This window comes from Oryx dammah, unplaced genomic scaffold, assembly GCF_014754425.2.
Source record: "Oryx dammah isolate SB20612 unplaced genomic scaffold, SCBI_Odam_1.1 HiC_scaffold_5, whole genome shotgun sequence".
In the NCBI taxonomy this organism is placed as follows: domain Eukaryota; kingdom Metazoa; phylum Chordata; class Mammalia; order Artiodactyla; family Bovidae; genus Oryx; species Oryx dammah.
In genome coordinates, this window is record NW_024070189.1 from 65,774,784 (window position 1) to 65,799,268 (window position 24,485).

The 24,485-nt window shown below is 55.6% G+C and overlaps 1 protein-coding gene across 8 annotated transcripts; it reads left to right on the forward strand.

Moving 5' to 3' along the window:
- Positions 1 to 4,005: 4,005 nt before the first annotated feature.
- Positions 4,006 to 24,210, forward strand: ATP8B3 (ATPase phospholipid transporting 8B3). Of its 8 annotated transcripts, none has more exons than XM_040240142.1 (27): positions 4,006 to 4,164; positions 4,636 to 4,727; positions 5,088 to 5,201; positions 6,199 to 6,698; positions 7,064 to 7,136; positions 7,367 to 7,437; positions 7,836 to 7,918; positions 9,864 to 10,022; positions 10,513 to 10,601; positions 11,163 to 11,353; positions 11,473 to 11,684; positions 13,199 to 13,221; positions 13,308 to 13,464; positions 13,842 to 14,030; positions 14,112 to 14,224; positions 15,676 to 15,840; positions 15,931 to 16,042; positions 17,044 to 17,119; positions 17,313 to 17,421; positions 17,699 to 18,083; positions 18,178 to 18,401; positions 20,801 to 20,884; positions 21,009 to 21,248; positions 21,432 to 21,570; positions 21,851 to 21,978; positions 23,154 to 23,477; positions 23,586 to 24,210. In XM_040240142.1, the coding sequence occupies exons 1-27, from the start codon at positions 4,116 to 4,118 to the stop codon at positions 23,979 to 23,981; spliced, it is 4,497 nt and encodes a 1,498-aa protein (XP_040096076.1). In that variant the 5' UTR covers positions 4,006 to 4,115; the 3' UTR covers positions 23,982 to 24,210. The 8 variants fall into 8 exon arrangements, with proteins under 8 accessions (XP_040096076.1, XP_040096072.1, XP_040096074.1 ...); XM_040240141.1 differs by having other exon boundaries at positions 4,008 to 4,164; positions 23,562 to 24,210; XM_040240143.1 differs by having other exon boundaries at positions 4,009 to 4,164; positions 6,199 to 6,297; positions 6,637 to 6,698; positions 23,154 to 24,210.
- Positions 24,211 to 24,485: the final 275 nt, after the last annotated feature.

Consider the following 24,485-nt stretch of genomic DNA (forward strand, 5'->3'; position numbering starts at 1 on the left):
AATTGATGCTTTTGAACTGTGGTGTTGGAGAAGATTCTTGAGAGTCCCTTGGACTGCAAGGAGATCCAACCAGTCCATTCTGAAGGAGATCAGCCCTGGGATTTCTTTGGAAGGAATGATGCTAAAGCTGAAGCTCCAGTACTTTGGCCACCTCATGCGAAGAGTTGACTCATTGGAAAAGACTCTGATGCTGGGAGGGATTGGGGGCAGGAGGAGAAGGGGACGACCGAGGATGAGATGGCTGGATGGCATCACGGACTCGATGGACGTGAGTCTGAGTGAACTCCGGGAGATGGTGGACAGGGAGGCCTGGCATGCTGCGATTCATGGGGTCGCAAAGAGTCGGACACAACTGAGCGACTGAACTGAACTGAATGAAAGAGAACCCAGGCCCATGGCTCAGACTTAATTCCCGATTATCTAACACCCCAGCATCCTTCCTCTGCCTCTAGCCTCTCCCCAACCCTGTGGCCCCACCCAGCTTCAACCAGGTCCAACCCACCTCACCGAGTGCAATATTCCACCACTAAAGGACTTGCCCCCGTGTCCTTTGCAACCACAGTTTGTTGTGAATGACAAACCTAGACAGAATGTAAAACAGAAACATCACTTTGCTGACAGACGTCCATATAGTCAAAGCCATAGTTTTTCCAGTAGTCATGTATGGATGTGAGAATTGAACCATAAAGGCTCAGCCCTGATGCATATGAAAAGTGGTACTGGAGAAGACTTTGACTTCTGAACCGTCTGACTCTTTGTGACCACATGGACTGCAGCACGCCAGGCTTCCCTGTCTTTCACCATCTTCTGGAGCTTGCTCAAACTCATATCCCTTAAGTCAGTGATGCCATCCAACCATCTCATCCTCTATCATCCCCTTCTCCTGCCTCCAATATTTCCTAGCATCAGGGTCTTTTCCAATGAGTCAGTTTTTCACATCAAGTGGCCAAAGTATTGGAGCTTCACCATAAGTCCTTCCAATGAATATTCAGGGTTGATTTCCTTTAGGATTGACTGGTTTGATCTCCTTGCAGTCCAAAGGATTCTCAAAAGTCTTCTCCATCACCACTTTTCAAATTCATCATTTCTTCAGGGCTTAGCCTTTATGGTTCAGCTCTCATATCCATACATGATTACTGGAAAAACCATAGCTTTGACTATACGGACCTCTGTAGGCAAAGTGATGTTTCTGGTTTGTTTGTTTGTTTTTACATTCTGTCTAGGTTTGTCATTCACAACAAACTGGAAAATTCTTAAAGAGATGGGAATACCAGACCACCTGACCTGCCTCTTGAGAAACCTATATGCAGGTCTAGAAGCAACAGTCAGAATTGGACTTAGAACAACTGACTGGTTCCAAATTGGGAAAGGAGTACCTCAAGGCTGCATATTGTCATCCTGCTTATTTAACTTATATGCAGAGTACATCATGAGAAATGCTGGACTGGATGAAGCACAAGCTGGAATCAAGATAGCCAGGAGAAATATCAATAATCTCAGATATGCAGATGACACCACCCTTATGGCAGAAAGTGAAGAAAAACTAAAGAGCCTCTTGATGAAGGTGAAAGAGGAGAGTGAAAATGTTGGCTTAAAACTCAACATTCAGAAAACTGAGAACATGGCATCTGGTCCCATCACTACATGGCAAATAGATGGGGAACAATGGAAACAGTGACAGACTATTTTGGGGGGCTCCAAAATCACTGCAGATGGTGAGTACAGCCATGAAGTTAAAAGATGCTTACTCCTTGAAAGAAAAGTTATGACCAACCTAGACAGCATATTAAAAAGCAGAGACATTACTTTGCCAACAAAGGTCCATCTAGTCAAAGCTTTGGTTTTTCCAGTAATCATGTATGGATGTGAGAGCTGGACAATAAAGAAGGCTGAGCACCAAGTAATTGATGTTTTGAACTGTGGTGTTGGAGAAGACTCTTGAGAGTCCCTTGGACTGCAAGGAGATCCAACCAGTCCATCCTAAAGGAAAAAGAAAAAGCTACCTGATGCGAAGAACTGACTCGTTTGAAAAGACCCTGATGCTGGGAATGATTGAAGGCGGGAGGAAAAGGGGACGACAGAGGATGAGATGGTTGGATGGCATCACCGACTCAAAGGACGTGAGTTTGAGTAAGCTCTGGCAGTTGGTGATGGACAGGGAAGCCTGGCGTACTGCAGTCCATGGGGTTGCAAAGAGTCGGACACGACTGAGCGACTGAAATGAACTAACAGGTTTACCATAGCCCCTTAATACAAAAGCCCAGGTTAAGACTCTTCCATCCAGCCCCTCTGGCAAGGCCTCACTCGGCCCCGCCTTCGGCCCCTCCCCCTTGGTCCCGCCTCCTCTAACTCCTCTAGTCACACTAGGCTCCGCCCCCTCGAGCCCTGTTCGGCGTAGATGACTCTCGGCCCCGCCTTTTCCCCAGCCCCGCCTTCGGTATTGGCCCTGCCTCTGGGTAACGCCCTTCTTCCTTGGACTCACCTTCCGCTCAGGCCACGCCCTCGACGTCCCGCACCATCCTTAGCCCCGCCCGCTCTCTCCCCGTTCGTCGAGGTCACTGGGCCCTGCCTTCGGCTCCGCCTCTTTTGACCCTGTTCAGTTTGGCCTCGCTCGACCCCGCCCCTACTTTGGTATTGGCTCCCCCCTTCGGCCCTAGGCTCCGCCCTTCCGCCCAGCTCCGCCCCGCGCCCGCGCCGCCCGTTTCAGGCCCGTTGGCACCCGGCTAACAGCTTCCACCACGTCCGTCGCTTTGAACTCCAGCGACTGACCCAGGCAGCCCGGCCCCACCCGCCCCCGCCCGCGCAGGTGAGCGGCTGCGCTTCCACAGCTGTGTGTCTCTGTGGGCCCGCGCACCCTCTCTCAACTCCGCCGGGCCTGAAGGCGGGAGGCCGTGGCGGAGGCGGCGCCCCCTAGAGGTCCGTGCGGGCCAGGGTCCGGACGGGCGCCGGAGCTCACGGTGTGTAGTGGACCGAGATCTCTCGGTGCATTTTCCGGGGGCTGGGCATCGAATCCTGCGTCGCTTCGCTGTGGGAATGCTCGGGATTTCCCCGGGGTTAGTGGACGTTCTGGTGAGCCGAGAGTGCGGTGAGGAGGAAGCAAGCCCTTGTTGGGGGAGGCGTGTTGCCATCTCCCAAAACACTGCGTGAATTCTGACCAGCAGCAGCCCTCTAACCCCAGCTGGCCCGGGCCGGGATTCCTAGTGGCTCTGGTCCCACAGGCTGAGCCTCACTCCCCGCGAGCCTCGTTTTTTCTCATCTGGCGAATGGGCACTGGCCTTCATCAGGCTCCCGGGAGCATCAGCGCCGGCCCTGAGCCAGGCCATCCCACCCCGGGGCCCTGGGGACACTAATGACTCAAACGCCAGCAGTCCCTGCTCTGGGAGGTTCCGGTTTCAGCAGGCAACCCAGATGGGGGAAGAAGCAGAGAAAGGGTGATCAGAGCTGGAATGGGGGACCCTGCAGGCAGAAGGGAGGCCCAGAGGAGGCGCCAGAACAAGCCTGGGCCGTCGGAGAAATATGAGCTGAGAGCAGATGGGTGAGGCACCTCCAGCTAGCCTGTCAAGAGGGAACGGTCCTGCTGGCAGAGGGAACAGTGGGACCAGGGGTATGGAGTGCTGGGGCTGGGGGTCATTTGGGGAGCTGCCAGGGGCATTGAAGGACTAGGAGGGACCAGGCTCCTGGCTCTATGGAAGTCTGGTGGTTGCTACCCCAGGGCCACACTCAGACCTCTCAGCCCCTTGGTCTCATACACTCCCTTTCGAGATATGACAGGGAACCCTGGGGGCCCATTTAGTCTGTCAACAAAGAAATCTATCGAACACCTGACCAGGCTGAATGTCCTGTGCTGTGTGGAAGGACATGTGTGCAGCCTTTCCAGGAGCGGCAATAGGGGCTTGGACTATGGAGGGCCGTGCGAGGCTGTGGGGTGGGGAACAGTGGCCAGGTGACCACAGCAGTGAGCAAGGACTCACAGCTGGTGACTGGACCTTCAGATTCTGGGGAGGAGACTTTAGCAGGTGGGCATAGGAAATGACTTTTCCAAGAAGGTTGGAGTGGTGGGCACTATACAGCCGCCAGTGTGACCTCAGGCCACTCTGTCCGACAGCCGCACCAGCATGGGCAGTCTCACGTACCGAGAAGACCTTGACGAGGAGAAGAACTCAGGTATATGTCTGGGCAAAGTGTGGGCATAGGGTGGGGGGAAAAGGTGTGGGCATAAGGTGGGCTCCACCAAGGGGCGTTAGAAAGTGCAGTGGCTGAAGTGGGGAGACAGGAGGCCCAGTGCGGGGTTCTCATGGGGTTACTGATAGTGCAAAATCCTGGGACTGAAGGTTGGACTCAGGACCTGGAAGCCTGGGACCCAGAGCACCTGGGCGGGGCATGGAGCCTCCGACACCTTGGAGCTCATCCCGGGGGGCCTTGTAGTTTACCCCTCTGTAGGAGTGGGTGTGAGTAGGTCTCCCACGGCCTAGGGGTTGTCTCGGGGTGGCTGGATCCTCAGATCTACCTGGGCTCCCCAAGCAGGTGCCTACCGTGTACAGAGGCCGAGGGCCCTCCTGTCTGTTTACCAGCTGGATCCCCCGGGGGCCCACTAGCCCTCCTCCGGGGTGTCATTAGCCTGTGTTTATGCTCCAGAGTTCACCTGGGAGGTGCAGGCCAACAACCGGGCCTACAACAGCCAGTTCAAGGAGAAGGTCTTTCTGTGTTGGCAGAGAAAGAAGTACAAGGTGGGCAGGCCTCCCCCGTCCCCGCTCCCATGGGCTTTGGGGACCTGCCAGTGAGGGAGAGTGGTCACTGGGGCTCTGCCTTCTGGGTTCTCCCACTTGGTCCTGAGAACTGTAGTGCTGGCCTCGCAGAGTCACTGGTCCAGCACGGATGCCCCACGTGGCTCCTCTGCCCTAAATATGTTCCTAGGCAGCCTTCCCAGTACAGTGTGTCCGTCAGGCTCTACCTACCTGCAGGGAATCCTGGGGTCACTGACCTGGCTCACCAAACCTGCACCCAGTAGGGGCTCTGTTCACGCTCTTCGTGGCTGGAGGGGCAGGTGGGGCTGGGCAGGCAGACCCCCACACCAGCTCTCCTTCCAGAAGAACGTCATCCACACGGCCAAGTACAATGTCTTCTCCTTCCTGCCCTTGAACCTGTATGAGCAGTTCCACCGCTTTTCCAACCTCTACTTCCTTCTCATCATCCTCCTCCAGGTGAGGTGGGGGCAGCCCCAGGAGTCAGTGCCCATGGTCACTCCACTCCATCTACCTGCTTGAGCTGTCTCCTCCAGGAAGCCCCCATCCCCACCCCCGGCACTTCCCACCTTGCCACATGGCTCTGTAGACCCATGTGTTTGTCTGTGTGGTTAGTGGATCAGTGTCCACCACCCACAGACTGGGAGTTCCATTATGGCTGGGTCCTCACTGCCCAGCCCAGGGCCTGGAACACAGGACGTGCTCAATATATATTGAAGGATTTGAGTGCATGGATGGCTCCTCCAGGTATGAGGACCCCTTTGGCCTCAGCAGGTCCCAGAGGGCAAGGAGGAAGGATCAGATTCTAGGGACCCGCTGGGTTACTTCCTGGCATCAGGCTGGTCATGGGTGGAGATGGGTGAGCAGTGGTGGGTAGAGATGGGGCCCCGTGTGGTGAGGGAAGTTTCCAAAACATCCCAACTCTTACCCAGTATCTCATTCTGATCTGAGTAAAGTGAGACACTGCTTTTATCCATCGAGCCAATAAACACTTACTGAGCACCCACTGTATGCAGGTCCTGTTCTGGGCACTGGGGACCCAGGGCCCTGACACCTGTCTTAAGGTGGCTCAGGACTGGGGGAAATGACTGTCATTAAACCACATGGTAGGAACCAGTGATGGGGTGGGCACCCCAAACTGTGCTGAGGGCAGATCTGAGGTTGCACAGAGGGGGTCCCATGAGACCAAGGCCTTGAGGAGGGAACAAGCATAGGGTTGGGAGGGCTTCCTGGAGGAGAGGACATGTGGGGGCGGTACATGGAAGGAAGAGGAGGCATTGCTGGGCAGGAGGTCCAGGCAGGGAGAGGGCCCAGAGGGGAGTTGCCTGCAGGTGGGAACGGCAGGATGTGAGGTTGTGGTGCTGGATGTGTGGGCAGAAGGGTGCAGGATTAGGGGAAGGGGAGGCAGTCAGGGTGCCCAAGAGGGTTGGCTGGCATGACCCATCCTCTGTTTCAGGGCATCCCCGAGATCTCCACGCTGCCCTGGTTCACTCTGTTCGCCCCGTTCATCTGCCTCCTCACCATCCGGGCCATCCGAGACCTGGTGGACGATATTGTAAGCAGGGACGGGGTGGGGGCAAGGCGAAAGCACCTGGGTCCTCCTGACTCCTGGGTGCGGTGGGAGGAAGGTCCGCACAGGCAGCCCCGCTGGGCTGTTGTCCATTGTGCTCTGTGGCCACTGGGGCAGGTGCCAGTGTCCCTTCAGCAGGTCATCCAAGTATCCACACGGGCAGCCTGCAGGAAACTGCCCTCTTTCTGCTGCCAACACCCTCCCAGGGGCAGGGTCACTGGACAGGCACCGCGGGGTTTGGGCTCTCTAGCTGGGCACCTGCGTCTGTTGCCTGAGTGGCATGAGGGGAATCGTCGCTGCTCTGACCTACCTCCATCGGCCCAGGGGCGACACAGGAGTGACAAGGTCGTCAACAATCGGCCGTGCCAGATCCTAATGGGGAAGAGGTGAGGCCGTAGCAGCTGGGTGTGGGATCTATCCAAGGGGGGCAACCCCAGCATGGCGGAGGGATGGACACTCACGGGGGGTGTGCCGGGAAGACCATCCAGCATCTTCTGAGGTCTTGGACATCCTATGGGGCCAGGGGAAACCCAGATCAGCACTTGTTAGATGCCTGCTGTCTACCAGGCTTGGGGTGGGCCCTGTGAAGGGGCAGGGGCTGAAGATCCAATTGTTTACCCTCATGGAGCAGAGTTCAGCCAAGGGGAGGGCAGGAAGGTCTGAAGGGTGTTGGAATCTGGGAGGAGGGGGTAATCAGGGTGGGGGGGTGGGAGGACCCCCCAGCCCACCCCTGCCACCCCCACCCACACAGCTTTCTGTGGAGAAAATGGAAGAATCTACATGTGGGAGACCTGGTCTGTCTGCATAAAGACAGCATTGTCCCGGTGAGCTGCAGAGGGGTGCTCTGGAGACAGGGCAGTTCCCTCCCTCCTCCCCGTCCCTCACCCTGCTGGTCTCCCACACTCTGCCCCTATGCAAGGCCATCATCTCCTCCTCGTTGAGCTGGGTTGGGGGGTGGTTTGGAGGCAGGGCTGTCCCCCTCTCCCCACCACTGGTCTCCCCCTTCTCCACCCCCATGCAAGGCTGTCATCTCCCACCCTGCTCCTCACCCCAGGCTGACTTGGTTTTGCTGGCCAGCACAGAGCCCAGCAGCTTGTGCTATGTGGAGACGGCTGACATCGACGGGTGAGACCAGGTCATCACTAGGGCTTTTGGGGACTTGAGGGCTGCACACCCAGCCCACTTGGATGTTGTGGTCCTTTGCACTGGGAGCATGCAGACACTTGAATGTCAGCTGGGGCAATAAAAATGCACCACCATTTCTGGAAGCCCATCTCCCCCACCCACCATGAGCCAGGTGCCAAAGCAAGAAGGCCCAGGGTCTGGCCTCAGTCCTTTGGCAAACACACTGTGTGACCTTGGGCAAGGCTCTCTCCCTCTCTGGGCCTCAGCCTCCTGCTTGGCAGCTGGTGCACAGTAGGTGCTTAGGGAAAATGCCAGAGTGGCTCTGGAAAGAGGCTGGGCATGCCCTGACCAGGCACTGTCTGTCCCACCTTTTGTCTTGCTCCCCTTCTTGTCACCAGGGAGACCAACTTGAAGTTCAGGCAGGCCCCAGTGATCACGCACCACGAGCTCACCAGTATAAGGAAGATAGCCTCCTTCCAAGGTGGGAGCTGGCAAACCCATCCAGCCCCTTTGGGCCCTGTCTCCCCCCCCTGCAGTGGGAGCACAGGTTCCCCACCTGCTAGGTGGAGGGTGTTGTGCAGCTTCTGAGATCCAGATGCGCACATTACCTACCCTCTGTTATCCTGTCTTATTTATTCCCAGACCACTGGGGCTGAGAGAATTTTTAGCAGAGAGACTTCTTCCAGGTCTATATCAAATCCCTTAAACCAATGCAGCAGTGGAGGCATTTCCGTTGTTATTACAAAGCATGCTACAGCGTTTGATCAAGTGTTACATTTTATTTTTAACCCATGACCACTTTAAAGCAAATGCTTTTAGTTGTTTATTCCAAAAGGCAGCCTATGGGAATTCCTTGGAGGCCCATTGGTTAGGACTCAGCACTTTCACTGCCAGGGCCTGGGTTCAATCCCTGGTCAGGGAACTAAGATCCCACAAGCCGAATGGTGCAACCAGAAAGAAGAAGCAGAACAAAACAAAGAAACCAAGGCAGTCCATGTACACTGGCTAGCAATTCACCTACATGTTTGGGAGAGGCCCACAGGGACATCAGGTTTATTATTTTCTGCCAGATAAGTATGACATTTCACACTTACTGGTTCAGTTACTGTTTGCTGAGACCCAGCAAGGGGATAATTTTTTTATTGTTACTATTTGCTATCATTATTTTCCTGTCACATTACAAAGGCAAGTTACTCTAATTGGCTCTGGAGCATGCCAGAACCTTTCTCTCCAAGCACAGCCCCTCTGCTCCCGACATCCAGACACTGGTTGTGTGTGTGCTCACGGATCTGGGGAAAGGCCTTGCCACCCTGACACCTCTCTCTGGGTCCTGACCTACCCCAGACAGCCTAGCATCCCTGCCCATTTTGCAGAGGGGGAGACTGTGGTTCAGAGGGGTAGTGAGAGGTGTGGGCTTGCCCCATGGCTCCTCCATCCTTCTCCTGCCCCTCCCTAGACAGCTCTCATGTCTACCTTCAGGAAACACAGGGTCCAGCCCCTGAGAAGGAAGGGTGACGGTCACTTAGGAGCCCCATGGCCCCCCAGCCCACTCCCTGCCAGATGCTGCCTTGGGCCAGCCTTTGCATGCTGGGGGGGTTTTGTCAAACAGAAGTGAGACCAGTGGCTGTACTCTCAGGGTGATGGTGGACAGGCCCTCCCCTACTGCCTGCTGGGGAACTCTGTGCCCTGTGTTTGGTCCCTGTAGTTTAGGGTGCTGGATGGGTGTATCCCTTCCTTCCCTCCCTCCTCATTTGTATTCAGCACTTACTGTGTGTCAGGTGCTGGACTGGGCTCTGGTGTCCCCAGCTCAACTGAGATAAGGCTGGTGCCTGCCCTGGTGGACCTTACAAACATTTAAAAAATATTTATTGATTTATTTGGCTATGCTGGTATGTGGGACCTTTTTAGTTGTGGCATGGAAACTCTTAGTTGTGGCGTGCAGGATCTAGTTGTCTGACCAGGGATGGAACCTAGGCCCTCTGCATTGGGAGGGAGCAGGGAGTCTTAGCCACTGGACCACCAAGGAAGTCCCTCACAGACATTACTGATATGGCTGCAGGAATAAACGTCTGGTGACATCAGACACTGGCAGGGAGGAAGGAGCTCAATGGAGGGGGGCGCATATCTGGCTGGAGGATCAAGGAGGGCTTCCCTGAGGAGGTGTGTGTGCTGCCACAGGAGACAGCACACGCCAAGGCCCTAAGGCCAGGAACACCCAGCTTGGAGCATCCAGGAGGAGGCTGTGTTGTATAGTGGGGGTGGAGGTGCCACTGGGGCCGTTTTGGGGTAGTGTGGGGTCTGTGCAGGTGGCCCTGGCTGGAGAGTGACAGGAATATTCCCTGAGTCCCCCACCCCCAACCCGTATTGAAGAGGGGTGGCTGAGTTGCACCATGCTCGTGGCTCCCTGAACACTGGGTTGCCCACAGGGAAGGTGGTGTGTGAGGAACCCAACAGCCGAATGCACCACTTCGTCGGGTGCCTGGAGTGGAAGGGCAAGAAATACCCCCTGGATAGTGGCAACATCCTCCTGCGAGGCTGCAAGGTCCGGAACACGGACACCTGCTATGGACTGGTCATCTATGCTGGTACAGCTGCTCTCCGGGGCCCCGGGGCCCATCCTGCCCAGGTCAGGGGTAGGGCTGGGTGGCGGAGAACCCTGAGGTCACTGGCAGGAAGTCACAAGGCCAGGCCTGGGCGCCACATGTCTGCTGCTATGGGATGAAGGGCTCCTGGCGTGGTTTCTCTAGACTCTCATTTCTGAAACTGCAGGAATGGACATGTTGAGCCAGCACCTTTGTTTTGACTGGAGAAATGGGGGTATTTATAATAGATGGAATGATGGGTGATGGAGTAGGTGGATAGATGGAGATGGAGGGTGGGTGGATGGATAAATGGATGGATGGATGGATGAGTGGATGGTGGATGAATGGTTGGTGGACAGTGGATGGATTGGTGGATAGATGAATGAAGGGATGGGTGGATGGATGAATGGATGGTGGATAGATGAATAGACAGATGATGGATGATGAATGGGTGGTAGATAGACGAATGGATGAGTGGATGGAAATCTTGCAGGTTTTGACACAAAGATCATGAAGAACTGTGGCAAGATCCATCTGAAGAGAACCAAGATAGACTATCTGATGAACAGACTGGTGGTCCTGGTGAGCTTCTTAGACCCCCTGCCCTGGGTGGGGGGCCATGGAGGAGGGGAGCGAAAGGGCCCCACCGCACAGAAGCCCCGTGGCTGTCATCTTCCAGGCTTCAGTTTCACTCCTCTGAAGAATATGCAGCTTGATCACCTGGTCAGGCCAGAGAATTTTTTCTTCAAATGACGATTTGGGGTGGGGGAGGGAGGAGGTTTTATAAAACAATATTTGATTGCAACGTTTCCAAAGCCCACAGGAAATAATAAGATGCCCCCCTATCCTCCACTGATCTTTAAAAATCCTTAATTTTTTGCCTAAATCAAATTTTACCTTTTTAAAGATTATCGAAATAATAATTTTACAGCCGCGAAGCTCGGCAGAAAACCTCCAAATTGCCCTCCCCCTGGACTGCCATCCCCTCCCCACCCCGACCCCCGTCCCATCCTGAAGCAGTGCTGGGGAACACCCGCTCCCCGCCCCGCGCTTGTCGGTTCACACTAAGGGTGCGCGTCCCCGAGGTGCCTCGCTGCCGCCCGGGCCCCCTCACGCTGCGCCCCTCCTCCCCTCCGTGCTCAGATCTTTGTGTCCATGGTGGTGGTTTCCGCGGCCCTGACCTTTGGCTTCTGGCACAAGGTGAAGGAGTTCAAGGCCAATCACCACTACGTGTCTGCCATGCACACGCACAGTGTGGCTATGGAGGCCTTCTTCATCTTCTGGAGCTTTCTCATCCTGCTCAGCGTCCTGGTGCCCATGGCCATGTTCGTTATGTGAGCCCCGGGGCCTCCCAGCCCCGCCCCCTGCTGAGCCGGAAGGGAAGGTGGGGGAGGGACAGCAGGCCCAAGGGCTGGGCGGTGACCCAATGTGCGAGTGCGCATGCGTGCATCAGCAGGGTCGAATTCATCTATCTGGGGAACAGCGTCTTCATCAACTGGGACAAGCACATGTACTATGACCCCCAAGACCTGCCCGCCAAAGCGCGAAGCACCAGCCTCAACGACCTGCTGGGCCAGGTGGAGTACATCTTCTCTGACAAGACGGGCACGCTCACCCAGAACATCATGACCTTCAAGAAGTGCTGCATCAACGGAGTTGTTTACGGTGGGACCCCACCCGCGCCGCGCTCCCTGAGTCCAGGGTCTCACGGCAGTGGCCCGGCATCCAGCATCCCACACCGATTGATGCCCCACCACTATTGCCAAGGGGCTTCCTCTCACTTGGGATTTGGTTAGCTATTCCTATATGGAAAAGGCAGTGGCACCCCACTCCAGTACTCTTGCCTGGAAAATCCCATGGACGGAGGAACCTGGTAGGCTGCAGTCCATGGGGTCACTAAGAGTTGGAGGACTGATCGACTTCACTTTCACTTTTCACTTTCATGCATTGGAGAAGGACATGGCAACCCACTCCAGTGTTCTTGCCTGGAGAATCCCAGGGACAGAGGAGCCTAGTAGGAGGCCGTCTATGGGGTCGCACAGAGTCAGACACGACTGAAGCGACTTAGCAGCAGCAGCAGCTATTCCTATAAAGGACCCACGGGTCAATATTTTTGGCCACTAAGGCCGCTGCGTTTCTGGCCCCAGAAAGCAGCTGCTGTTCTCACCCAGTGGAGAAGGCAATGGCACCCCACTCCAGTACTCTTGCCTGGAAAACCCCATGGACGGAGGAGCCTGGTGGGCTGCAGTCCATGGAGTCTCGAAGAGTTGGACACGACTGAGTGACTTCACTTTCACTTTTCACTTTCATGCATCGGAGGAGGAAATGGCAACCCACTCCAGTTTCTTGCCTGGAGAATCCCAGGGACAGTGGAGCCTGGTGGACTGCCATCCATGGGGTCGCACAGAGTCGGACACGACTGAAGTGACTTAGCAGCAGCAGCAGCAGCTCTTACCCAGATTCTGGATTTTTAATTTCACAGCATTTCCACAGGTCGCACAAGATAATATTCTTCTTTTCAGGTTTCTCCCAACTCTCTAGAAATGTGAAAAACATTTATAGCCTTGCAGGTCACACAGAAACTGATCCCGAGGTGGGGGCATAGTTCACCAGTCTCTGGTCTAGTTGATAAGCAGCGGACACAGTTTACACCAGGAGCCGACAGAGGGCCCCACTGGGCGATACTGGGCCTCATGGGCAGTCGCATGACAGACCTGGGCCCCTGCCCTTGGGCTGATGCCACCTGACAGGTCAGGTGCTGACCAGGCCCGTGGTGAGCGGCACCAACCCTGGCCGGTCTCTGATGTTTCTAGAAGTGCTATGGACCCAGGTTTTCCTGTGAAATCACCCTATTTTTCAAAGTAGGTGGCCAAGTCCAAATTTTAAAAAGACATCAGGAGGAGGTCAAACCAAACATGTTCTACAGGGCTGAACCCCACTCCCATATGCCCTCCACCCCACCGCCCTGGAGGGGGGCCCTGGGACACATGGCTGCATCCTATTCTCCAGGCAGAAGCTGAGGCTGGGGTCTTTGGAGGCTTGGGGCACTGGGTGCAGGGCGCAGGCCTGGCTGGTCTAGCTGTAGCCAGCAGCCCCAGGAAGCCTGGCCCAGGGAGGGGGTGCTGAGGGACCCCATGCAGGGACTGGGAGCTGAGGCCTAAAGCTGAGTCTTTCCCCAGGCCCAGAGGAGACCCCAGGCAAGGTGAGCTCTGGCCGCCCTGGAGCCCTGGGTGGTGGGGGGAAGGGCAGTGACCCACCCAGGGCTGGCCTGTGCCCCACCCCCCGCAGGAGAACCCCTTCCTCTGGAACAAATTTGCTGATGGGAAGCTGCTATTCTGCAACGCACAACTCCTGCAGGCCGTGTGGGCTAACCAGGACTGGAGGGTGCGCGAGTTCTGGCACGTGCTGGCCATTTGCCACACGGTGATGGTGCAGGAGAAGAACAGTGAGTGCCCCCCCAACCCTGGGGGTGGCCAGGCCCAGGTTCCCCAGATGCTCTCCCACCAGCTCCCAGGGCCTTCTCATCCCAATTAGAGAGCTCCCAGGCCCCCAGCCCGAACCCCACCTATCCTCTGCCACCAAGGGTGTCCTGGCCTGTCATACAGGGAGGAGGAGGACTTGTGGACTGGGATGCAATCGCCCCTTTCTTTTATTGGACTTAGAGGTTGTGCCGGTCCAAGAAACTGTCGTCCTGCAAATACATGTTGGGCACTTCCTGTATCTGTTTCCTCTCTGTGCTAAACAGGTGGAGACAGGTGGGTGGTGGGTCTCCAACAGGTCAAGATCTCAGACCCCTCCCCGCCCTGCACCCTCCCTGGCCAGACCAGCTAGTGTACCAGGCAGCTTCCCCGGACGAGGAGGCACTAGTCACAGCGGCCCGAAATTTCGGCTATGTGTTCCTGGCACGCACGCAGGACAGCATCACCCTGATGGAGCTGGGGGAGGAGTGTGTGTACCAGGTCCTGGCCATGATGGACTTCAACAGCGTCCGCAAGCGGATGTCAGTGCTGGGTGAGTGCCCGAGGTCCTGGGTGGGGTGGGGGGAGGTAGGGAGGGGAGTGTATGTGGGCAGCCAGGCCTCTTCCTCCACAGTCCGCAAGCCCGAGGGCTCCATCTACCTCTACACCAAAGGGGCTGACACAGTCATCTATGAGCGCCTGCAAAAGAAAGGCGAGACAGAATGGGCCACAGAGGAGGCCTTGGCCGTGAGTCCCTGTGGGAAGGGAGGTTGGAGGGGCAGAGTCGAAGTCACAGGGGCAGGGGAAAAGAGTGTGCAGAGAAGTGGCCTCAGGGAAGCTGTGGCCAGTTGGTCAGGTTGCACACTGTTCTGCCCAACACACAAACACACACTCAAGGGCTGAAGATGGAGCTCAGCTCCAAGCTGCACTGCCCAGAGGGGACATCTTCTTTTGAGTCAGGCAAGGACACCCTGTGGGTGGGTTTTGCCCTGGATGCCGCCCCCCTCTTCCAGCCAGGCCTAGGTTCCAGGACACACTCCGTGCACTCTGCCCCGAACCTTTCATCTCCAGGTGAAGCCCAAAAGCCTTGGCCCCTTTCCAAGCTTCATCCTTCTGTTTCCTGCTGTCTGTCACCTCTGACCTGGTTTCCCTGCCCTCGAGGGGTTTCCCAGAACCCGTTTCCAGTGTTGCCTCAGGGCCCTTGCACAGGCTATTCCCTGTCCTCCGTCCACTTAGGCGCTCAGCATCCTTCTGTCCTCGAGGTTCAGCCCTAGGGCCCCACCTCCAGGGAGCTCTTTCTGACATGGGCTGTCCTGCCATGCGGGCCCAGTCCTGAACCCATGGGTCCCCAGCCTCACCCAGCACAGGGCCCAGCAGGGCTGTTTATGGAAAGAATGTCCTCTGTCCCTCCCCTCAGGGGTCTCCCAGAGTGCCCCACTCTGCCGGGAGGGAGTGGTGGGGAGCAGATATCTGGGTCCTGACCCAGAACCGAAGAAATGCAGTCACAGCAGTGACCCAGAGCCCGGGATTTCGGCAGGATGACTGGGCTCAACTGCCCATGGTATGGATAGGGAAACTGAGGCATGAGAGGAGGCTCAGAGGCCTGTCTGGGGCACTCGACATGTTCACATACAGCCACCCAAGCCCATGTCAGTCAGGAGCAGAAGCCAGTCGAGGGGCTGCCTGTTGGGGCAAAAGACCCAGGGCAGGGTTGGAGCCTAGGAGGGAAGAGCTGCGATGAGGTGAGAGAGCACTGGGTCCTCGCCTGGGCCTGGAGACAAGAGTCCCACAGGATCCTTTCCATGCCCCACCCCCTACCTCAGTTCCTTGAGAAGTGAAGCAGAGAGAGGGCTCCAGGGAGGACAGAATCCTGATTGGGAAGGGGTCTAGCAGGGCTTCATTGAGGGTCTTGCCTAATGGTTAGAATTTGCAGCACAAATCATAGGGTGGATGTTCCTGGCTAGGGGAATAGGCAGGCTGAGATCTGGAGGCTAAACAGAGCAAGTGGGGTGTCTGGGGGAGAAGGGTTGAGACAGAGCGGGTGTGGAGCAGGGTGGTGTGTGGTCCCAGCCTCCCCCTGCCACCGGAGGACAGACTGTGTGGGTAGGGGCAGGTTGGGGGCCCAGGCAGAGGGAGAAGGGCTGCAGGGGTTCCCCGGAGTGGCAGGGGTGCCAGTGTCATCTGCCTGCTGGCCCCAGTCCTTTGCCAAGGAGACCCTGCGGACATTGTGCCTGGCCTGCAAAGAGGTGGATGAGGAAGTGTATGAGGAATGGCGGCAGCGGCACGAGGAGGCCAGCATCCTGCTGCAGAACCGCGCCCAGGCCCTGCACCAGGTGTACGAGGAGATGGAGCAGAGCCTTCAGGTGGGTGGAGCCGGGGGCGGGGCACCGCACCCCAGCCCCACCGGGGAGCCCACTCAGTCTGTCCTCCCCACTCCCTCCTCCCCACCCCAGCTCCTGGGAGCCACAGCCATCGAGGACAAGCTCCAGGACGGTGTCCTCGAAACCATCAAGTGTCTCAAGCAGGGGAACATCAACGTGTGGGTCCTCACAGGGGACAAGCAAGGTGGGTCCTAGGGTGGCAGCCACCAGCGCAGGGAAAAGGGAGGCACAGGGAGGGCTCACCCCATCCCAGAGTCATCATCAGGCCCTCCCTGTTGTCTGAGCTCACTGTAGCCCACCACTGTGTGTCCCTGGGAAGGGAGAACCGAGACCCTGGGTGCCTCTCTCAGGTGGGCTGATGCCATGCTGAGCGCCTCCTGGGGATTTGGCCCCCTTGGCAGCGCTGTTTGGTGGGGCCCAGGTTACCTCCCAGGGCTCAGAGAGCACTGGGCCCCTGCCTGAGGCTGCCCAGCCACCTAGGGGCCAAGTTGATCCTGTGGCTGTGGAGCCCTGGTTCTCCCACCCTCTGAGGCTTCTAGGGAGGCCTTCACTGAGCACTGGTGCCTACAGGGCTCCATTAGGACTTCTGTGGGCGGGAGGCACATACACTCCAAATATTTAGAATGACATTTAACAGCTCTGCTGGTGTAAACACCAGTCTCCAAGGTGGAATTTTTTTTTTTTCCTTTGGCCGCATTGCTGGTCATGTGGGATCTTAGTTCCCCATCCAGGGAAGGAACCTGGGCCCACTGCATTGGCAGCATGGAGTCTTAACCACTGGACTGCCAGGGAAGTCCCACAGGTTGGATTTCTGTATTCATTTTTCCCTTTTATTTTTTTTCCTAAGAAGTTAAGTCACGATTTTCTCCACCCCGCCTCCCCGCCCCCAGACATTAAATCATTTTGTGGGGATCCTAGGCACTGAAATGTCTCAGGGTGCCTTGACCTTGGCCCCAGACTCACCTCTCTGCAGCCGCCCAGCCCCAGCCAGGAGTGGAGTCCTAGGTATGCTCAGAGTTGGAAAGTCTCAGGGCTGACTCATTGGCTGCCAGGGTCACATGCCCTCCTCGGAACCAATCGCTGTGGCCAGTGGAAGGGGCATGCTGCTGTAATGGGCAAGGTGGGTGGGGTTGGCCTCCAGGCAGGGGTGCCTCCCCGAAAGGGCTGAACTGGGCTGGTTTGCAGAGACAGCGGTGAACATTGGTTTTGCCTGCGAGCTGCTCTCAGAGAACATGATCATTCTGGAGGAGAAGGAGATCATGTAAGAAGTGGGGATGGGGTGGATGATCCTGACAGGGGATGGGGGTCAGGGTAGGGACAGGACGCCCGGGACACAGCCATGGCCTTGGGGTCTGCCTGGCCGGGCTCCTTGTGGCTGGCGTGTGGGTGCAAGGAAGCCTGTGTGGCTGACGTGGCTGAGGCCTGGTTGGGCGCCCACCCCCACCCCCGTGCAGGCGGATCCTCGAGGTCTACTGGGAGAACAACAACAACCTGCAAGGTGGCAAAAAGAAAGAGCTTCCCCTGCAGTTCAAGATGGCCTTGGTCATTAATGGGGAGTTCCTGGTCAGTGTTAGGTCAGAGTGGACGGTGGAGCCCTGGTACCTGGGGGAGGGGCCTGGGAGGAGCTGCGGGCTGAGGCTGGGGCTGCTTCCACTGAAAGGCCCTCAGATGCACCATTGGACCAGCAAAGGTGATGGCCACCCTGAGAGATAGTTCTCAGCTGGGCCGGAGCAAGGGAGGGTGCAGTCAGGTCTGGATGGGAGGAGGGCACAGTTGGGCGGTGGGGCGGGGAGAGAGAGGGGTGCAGCAGAGTGACCCACCCCTGTCACCCGTGAGCCAGGACCAGCTACTGCTGTCCCTGCGCAAGGAACCCCGAGCCCTGGTCCAGAATGTGAACGTGGACCCGCTGGAGTCCTGGCAGGAGCCGGGAGAGGAGAGGGTGGACTTCCTGCAGGCCAGGCGCCTGTCCCTCATGTGGCGGACACTGGGGATCCAGCTGCGGAGCTCGGGGCTGGCGCCCCAGCAGGAAGACTCCAAGACCCTCAAGAGCGCTGAGGAGCGGCGGGAGCGGGCCTTCGTGGAGCTGGCTTCCCGATGCCAGGCGGTCATCTGCTGCCGCGTGACACCCAAGCAGAAGGCCCTGATCGTGGCGCTGGTCAAGAAATACCAGAATGCGGTGACCCTGGCCATCGGGGATGGCGCCAACGACGTCAACATGATCAAGAGTGGGTGGTGGGCAGCGGGGCCAGGGGAGGCTGGCAGCAGGTGGGAGCGGGGGGTGGGGTCCCTGGGCTGACAGGCTTGCATGTGCCTCTGCAGCTGCAGACATCGGCATAGGGGTGGCGGGTCAGGAGGGCATGCAGGCAGTGCAGAACAGCGACTACGTGCTGGCCCAGTTCTGCTTCCTGCGGCGGCTGCTGCTGGTGCATGGACGCTGGTCCTACATGCGCGTCTGCAAGTTCCTGCGCTTCTTCCTTTACAAGACACTGGCCAGCATGATGGTCCAAATCTGGTTCGCCTTCTACAGCGGCTTCACTGCCCAGGTGCGCCGGAGGGAACTCCCCTCTGAGGGGTGCTGTGTCCTTCCCGTAGCCTCCAGGAAGGCAGCAGGCATGCTCCCACTCGGAGGTCCTCAGAGGGCAGAGTGTGCCTGAAGCCACAGAGCAAAGCAGCCTTCAATCAATATCTGGCTGCATTAACAGAGGTATAGAATCTACATAAAGCAGGGGATGGTTCCATGCCCAGCTCTGTGCTGAGCATTTTCAGGGATGTTTGGCAAATTTGGGCTTTGAAGCAAGGGCAGGACAGGTGCTCCAAACGTACATTCTTCAAGGGGTAAAAACGAGAACCTGAACTTCAGAGAAGGTAAGATTGTAAGGGCTGGGTCCCTGACTTCAAGATTTTTGACAGTATCATGGTGAATACTAGATGTGCTCTCCAGAGTGTCAGAGGAGTCATACGTAGGGCAGTGATGTCCCCTGTGGTCTGAAAATAGACTTTCATGAAACAGAATGGTCTCCCTGTCACCAATACCCAGACAGCTGAGAACTTTACAAGAGAATTCTTCATAAATATATATTTTTGTTTTACCTTTTATTGCTAGGTATTTTATTCTTTTAGATGCTACTGTAAATGGAATTGTTTCCTTAATTCTCTGTTGATATTGCTTATTGCTACTGTATAGGAAGTGGTACCATGTGGTGGTGCATATGGTAAAGAATCCGCCTGTCAATGCGGGAGACACGGGTTCGATCCCTGGGTCAGGAAGATGCTCTGGAGAAGAAAATGGCAACCCACTCCAGTATTCTTGCCTGGAAAATCCCATGGACTGAGGAGCCTGGTGGGCTATAGTCCATGGTTTCTATACACCACTGGTGTATAGAAACACTTTTTTTGTGTGTGTGTGGATCTGTGCCCTGCAACTTTGTTGAGTTTGTTTTATTGGCTCTAGTAGTTTTCCTGTGAGTCTTTTGGGATTTTCTGCATGTAGATCATGTCCTCTGCAAAAAGAGACAGCTCTACCACTTGCTTTCCAATTTGGATGCTTTCTATTTCTTTTTCTTGCCTGATTGCTTTGGTGAGGACTTTTCCAGTGCAGTATTGAATAGCCACGGTGAAAGCAGGCATCTTTGTCTTGTTCCTGATGTCAGAGGGGACAGTGTTTAGTCTTTCTATGTTTGTTAACCGGAATTAATGTTCCTCCCCCCCACCCCCGCCACATATTTAGTTGAATATTTACTCCTATCAGTATGGACTCATGTATGTTCATTTTATTCTGTGCCTTGTTGCTCATTTTGTCTCCGATTTGCCCCTTTGCCCTGTGCCTGCTCTTCTCTGAGCATGTCCTCACTTTCTGGCGCTTCAAGAGCTTCCTGGCTCGTTTTGTCCTTTCCTTGTCCCAAGCCTGGAATGAACCATTCCCTCAAGGAATGCCAGTTCTCTTCACCAGAGAGTGGTAGTTAGACACCAAGGTTTAAGCACTTGGTGTGCTCATCGCACGTGGGATGCCAATATTCTCTCTGTAGACAGAGGCAGGAGATATACACATACTAACTGTGTTTAGACACATATCTACACCTGTACTTATACTGATCTATCTATGTGTATATGAGTTCACACTGATACCGCTGATTCCAGTCACCCCACAGAACAAGGCTCAGCTTAGCCTTTTCCCACATGCTCATTTGTGACTCATCTCCAATGGTGAGAAACTTGATTCTGGTAAAAAAAAAAAAAAAAAAATTGTTGTTACTTATTTTTTCAACCCCAGAATGCACGTAAAGCCGCTCTGGGAACTGAAACTGATGCTTTTTTCACTAGTCTGGATTTGTGCATTCAGGAAGGGACTTGATCTCTTTGTGAGATCACTTCCAGCTCTGTTACCCATCACTGACTTCCCAAGTCAAAAATAACCTAGGGACTTTTCTGGCAGTACAGTGGTTAAGTCTCCATACTTACACTGCAAGGGACACAGGTTCGATCCCTGTTTGAACTAATACCCTGCATGATGTGCAGCATGGCATTAAAACACACTCTCTAGTCATTTTCCCTCCTGTAAACTTTGTATTACAGTCATCACTTGAAACAGACTCCAAGGTGCTACTTTAAAAGCACTGAAGTAAAAGTGAAAGTCACTCCATTGCATCTGACTCTTTGCCACCCCCATGGACTGTATGGTCCATGGATACTGGAGTGGGTAGCCTTTCCTTTCTCCATACCTTTTCTCTTCCAGTCTTTATCACTTCGTGCAGCCCCGATCTTAGCTCCAACCTTGACTGTCACTTGACTTTCCAAGTCACCTGGCATCCTCTCCAGGTGACAAACAAGCCCGGATGGGTCTCCTTAGGTAGAGATTCGTTTCTGTCTCTGGCCATTTGGCTCTGAAGGCTCAGTGCATTCTCCCTCCCCTCCCCTCTCTGCACCCTCCACCTTCCCGCCACAGGCTCTGTACGAAGGTTGGTTCCTGGCGCTCTTCAACCTGGTGTATAGCACCCTCCCGGTCCTCTATATCGGGCTCTTTGAGCAGGTGAGCAGCTCCAGGTCTTGGCTCCTCCTTCTTTGTACATGTTTCTTCTCCTGGGGCCTGGGGTAGGGTAGGGGCCATCCCCTTCTGGTCCCAAGAGCCAGCTTCCCCACCGTGAACTCACCAGGATGTGAGCGCAGAGAGGAGCCTTGAGTTGCCGGAGCTATACATCACAGGCCAGAAGGAGGAGCTCTTCAACTACTGGGTCATCCTGCAAGCCATCGCCCACGGCACAGCCACCTCTCTGGTCAACTTCTTCACGACACTGTGGGTCAGCCAGGACTCAGCTGGGCCTGTCAGCTTAAGTGACTACCAGTCCTTTTCGGTGGTCGTGGCCCTGTCCAACCTGCTGTGCATCACTATGGAGGTAGGAATGGCCATCTGCCTGCCCCTCCCCTGGTGGGGTGGGCCTCGGCAAGCACTAAGGTCTTTCCTGGCAGTTATCTGCCCCTTCACAGACCCTGGGAGCTGGGCCTCCATCCTCTCCGTGGAGCCCCACCCCACGGTTCCCTCCCCATCGCCCCTGCCTTAATGCCCCTTCCCTGTGCAGGTCATCCTAATCACCAAGTACTGGACTGTCCTGTCTGTGCTGGCCATTTTCCTCAGCCTCTGCTTCTACGTGATCATGACCAGCCTCACCCAGAGCATGTGGCTTTTCAATCGCTTCCCCAAGAACTTCCCATTTCTATGTGAGCCCCCAGCAGGGATGGGGCAGTGGTGGGGGGGAGCCCGTCGGAGCACCCTCTCTCCCCCTCTGAACCTCAGGCTCCTTGGCCATGCAGGTGAGGTAGGGGTGTGTGTGTATGTATGTGTGTATGTGCAGGAAGTGTCAGTGTCTCCTTAGAATTTTCACCTCCTTTCCCTGGGGTGAAGGGAAGAGAAAGAGATAGGGTGTTGGAGGGGAGAGGCACCAAGCAGGCTCTGGTGAGGCCATAGCCCAGGACGGCTGTGATCCTGCCCTGTTTCCAGACGCTGACCTCAACGTGCTGTCCCAGCCCCCCATCATGCTGGTGATCCTGCTCAATGTGTCACTGAACACCCTGCCTGTGCTGGCCTTCCGTGTCATTTACCAAGCCCTCAAGAAGCCACAGCGCAAGGTGAGGGGTGGGGGTCCACGCCACACATGGAGGACCCCAACAGCCAGAGCCTGTGCTGGGAACTGGGACTTGAAGGAGAGGCAGAGATGAGGCAGAAGCAGAGCTAGACACACAGCCAGTGTCCCCACGAGGAACCAAACGACAGGCAGAAGGGCCCCAAAGTGGGGCTGTGGTTCCTGGGGTGCATGCAGTGGGAGCATAGCCAGACTTCCACCTGGAAGTGACTGGGGCTTGGGGGCCGACGTGACAGAAGTGATTTGGAGATGGGATAGGCAGAAGAGGGACTCGGGGTAACCCAGTGTTCATTGGTGGATGATGGATAAACAAAATGTGATATATACGTACAGTGGAATATTAGCCTTTAAAAGGAAGGCGAGTCTGACACCTGCTACAACATGGATGAATCATGAGGACGTGATGCTCAGTGACAGAAACCAGATACAGAAGGACAAATACTGTCTGATCCCACTCACAGGAGGTCCCTAGAGGAGTCAGATCCATAGAGACAGGAAGCAGATGGTTGGGCCAGGGGCTGGGGGAGGGAAGGGAGTGTCAGTATTTCATGGGGAGAGAGTTTCCATTTGGGAAGATGAGAAAGTTCTAGAGATGGGTGATGGGGATGGCTGCACGACAGTGTGAATGTGCCACTGAGCTGTGCACCTAAAAATGGATGAAATGGTACATCTTACGTTATATGTATTTTACCACAATGAAAAAAGGTGGGAGCTGGGACTCACTAGCCCATAGTATCAAAATCTAAACGGATGAGTTGAAGCTGGGATGGGCCCCAGAGTTGACTTGGAATGGTGGACTAGGACTTGGCCGCAAACTACCACCTTCAGCCACACAGGCTGGACATGGGGCTGCCCCAGGGTAAGTTCTGACTTTGTCACCAGAGGGCACACAAGGTGAGTGTGGCTGGCCCAGAGTTAAGTCCCAGGAAGAGGACTCTGATTAGCTGGTCCAAAGTCAGGTCCATGCGGAGGAATCTGATTGGTTGGTCCAAAGTCAGGTCCCATGGAGGACTCTAGTTGGATCATCTTGCCTAGGAAAGATCCTGGACAATTGATAGTGGCCAAGGACTCTGATTGGCCCTCACTGGAGGGGCAGGTGATCTGAACATCATCAACATGGCTTGGGAGCCTGATGACTTCACTCTCTCTTTTGCTCTGTAGGAAGAGGTAGAGAAAGTCACAAGTGAGGAGATCATCACCGTGGAGCCTGTGCCCTGTATCCATAGGGAGTCACGGGCCCGGCGCTCCAGCTATGCCTTCTCCCATCGGGAGGGCTATGCTGACCTCATCACGCAGGGCACGATTCTGCGGAGGTCACCGGGGGTCGACAGTGACTTGCTGGTTGATCACACAATGCCACCTGATGAACCGTCTGGGAGCATGAAGGAGTCCTTGTGGTACCCAAGGAAGATGTCATTTCTGGGGAGGAAGAGGCACTCACACCATGGGAAGGTGTCCTCTGAGGACATGCAGCCTCCCTCTGAGGTGAGCTCCTCCTTGACCATGGATAGGCGGTCTGCTCCTCATCCCCAGCCTCTCAACAAAACCTGGCCATCTGGATCTTTACAGGAGAAGTTGCCATATTCTCCTCAGAACCTGCTGCCAACCAAGATGCCACTGTCAGCTCTAGACAGCCCAACGACCTCTGTTGAGAGCCAGACGCTGCCTTCGAGCCAGCTGTCCCTGCAGAGCCAGCCAGCATACCTGCCACAGGAGAAGACATCCCTCTGGAGTATCCGGAAACTGTCCTGGAAGAACTGGCCGTACATCTGGCAAAAGGAGCCCGAGCCCCGCAGGGAGGGGATATTGCCAGTTTCCAGCTCAAACCTTAGTGCTCTGATGGAAACTGTACCACCAAGTGCAAAAGGATCATCCATCAGCGAGCAGCCAATGGAGGTGGAGCCCTCACCTGTGGAGAGAGAGCCGTCTCCTATGGAGTGGCTGCCAGAGCCCAGTGGGGACCAAGCTGCACCTGATCTGGCAGAGTAGCTTCCCTGACCCCCGGGGCCTCAGTGACTGCTCAGGCATAGTAAGTGTCATCCAGCAGGCATGAGGCCATCCCTTGAAGACAGGGCTCCACCTGCTCTTCTTGCCCTAAAATGTCACAGTCTGTCTGCCCCTAGGGTTCCTTGAGGCTCCCTCCTCCTGTACTTCTTTTTGTGATGCCCATGGAAGTCTTTTCTGGTTTAAGGGAAAAAAGAAAAAGAAAATCAAAACACTGTCTTCCTGTGGTATAATGGAGAATTTAAGGGAAAGCTGGGCTGCTTTGATTTTGTTTTGTTTTGTTTTTTTCACCCTGGGATAGATAATGTGGGTGAAAGCTTTATTGCTCTCAGAAGGGAGGAAAGTGCAGAGCAGACTGCTTACCAGTGCTGGCTTCCTGCCTGCTGCCTGTTGTCCTGTCTCAGCACAGTTTATAAGGCCCTGGCACCACCTAGCCTCTCCCTCCACCAGGGTGCCCTCGTTTCTTCTCCTCAAGCAAATCACTTTACA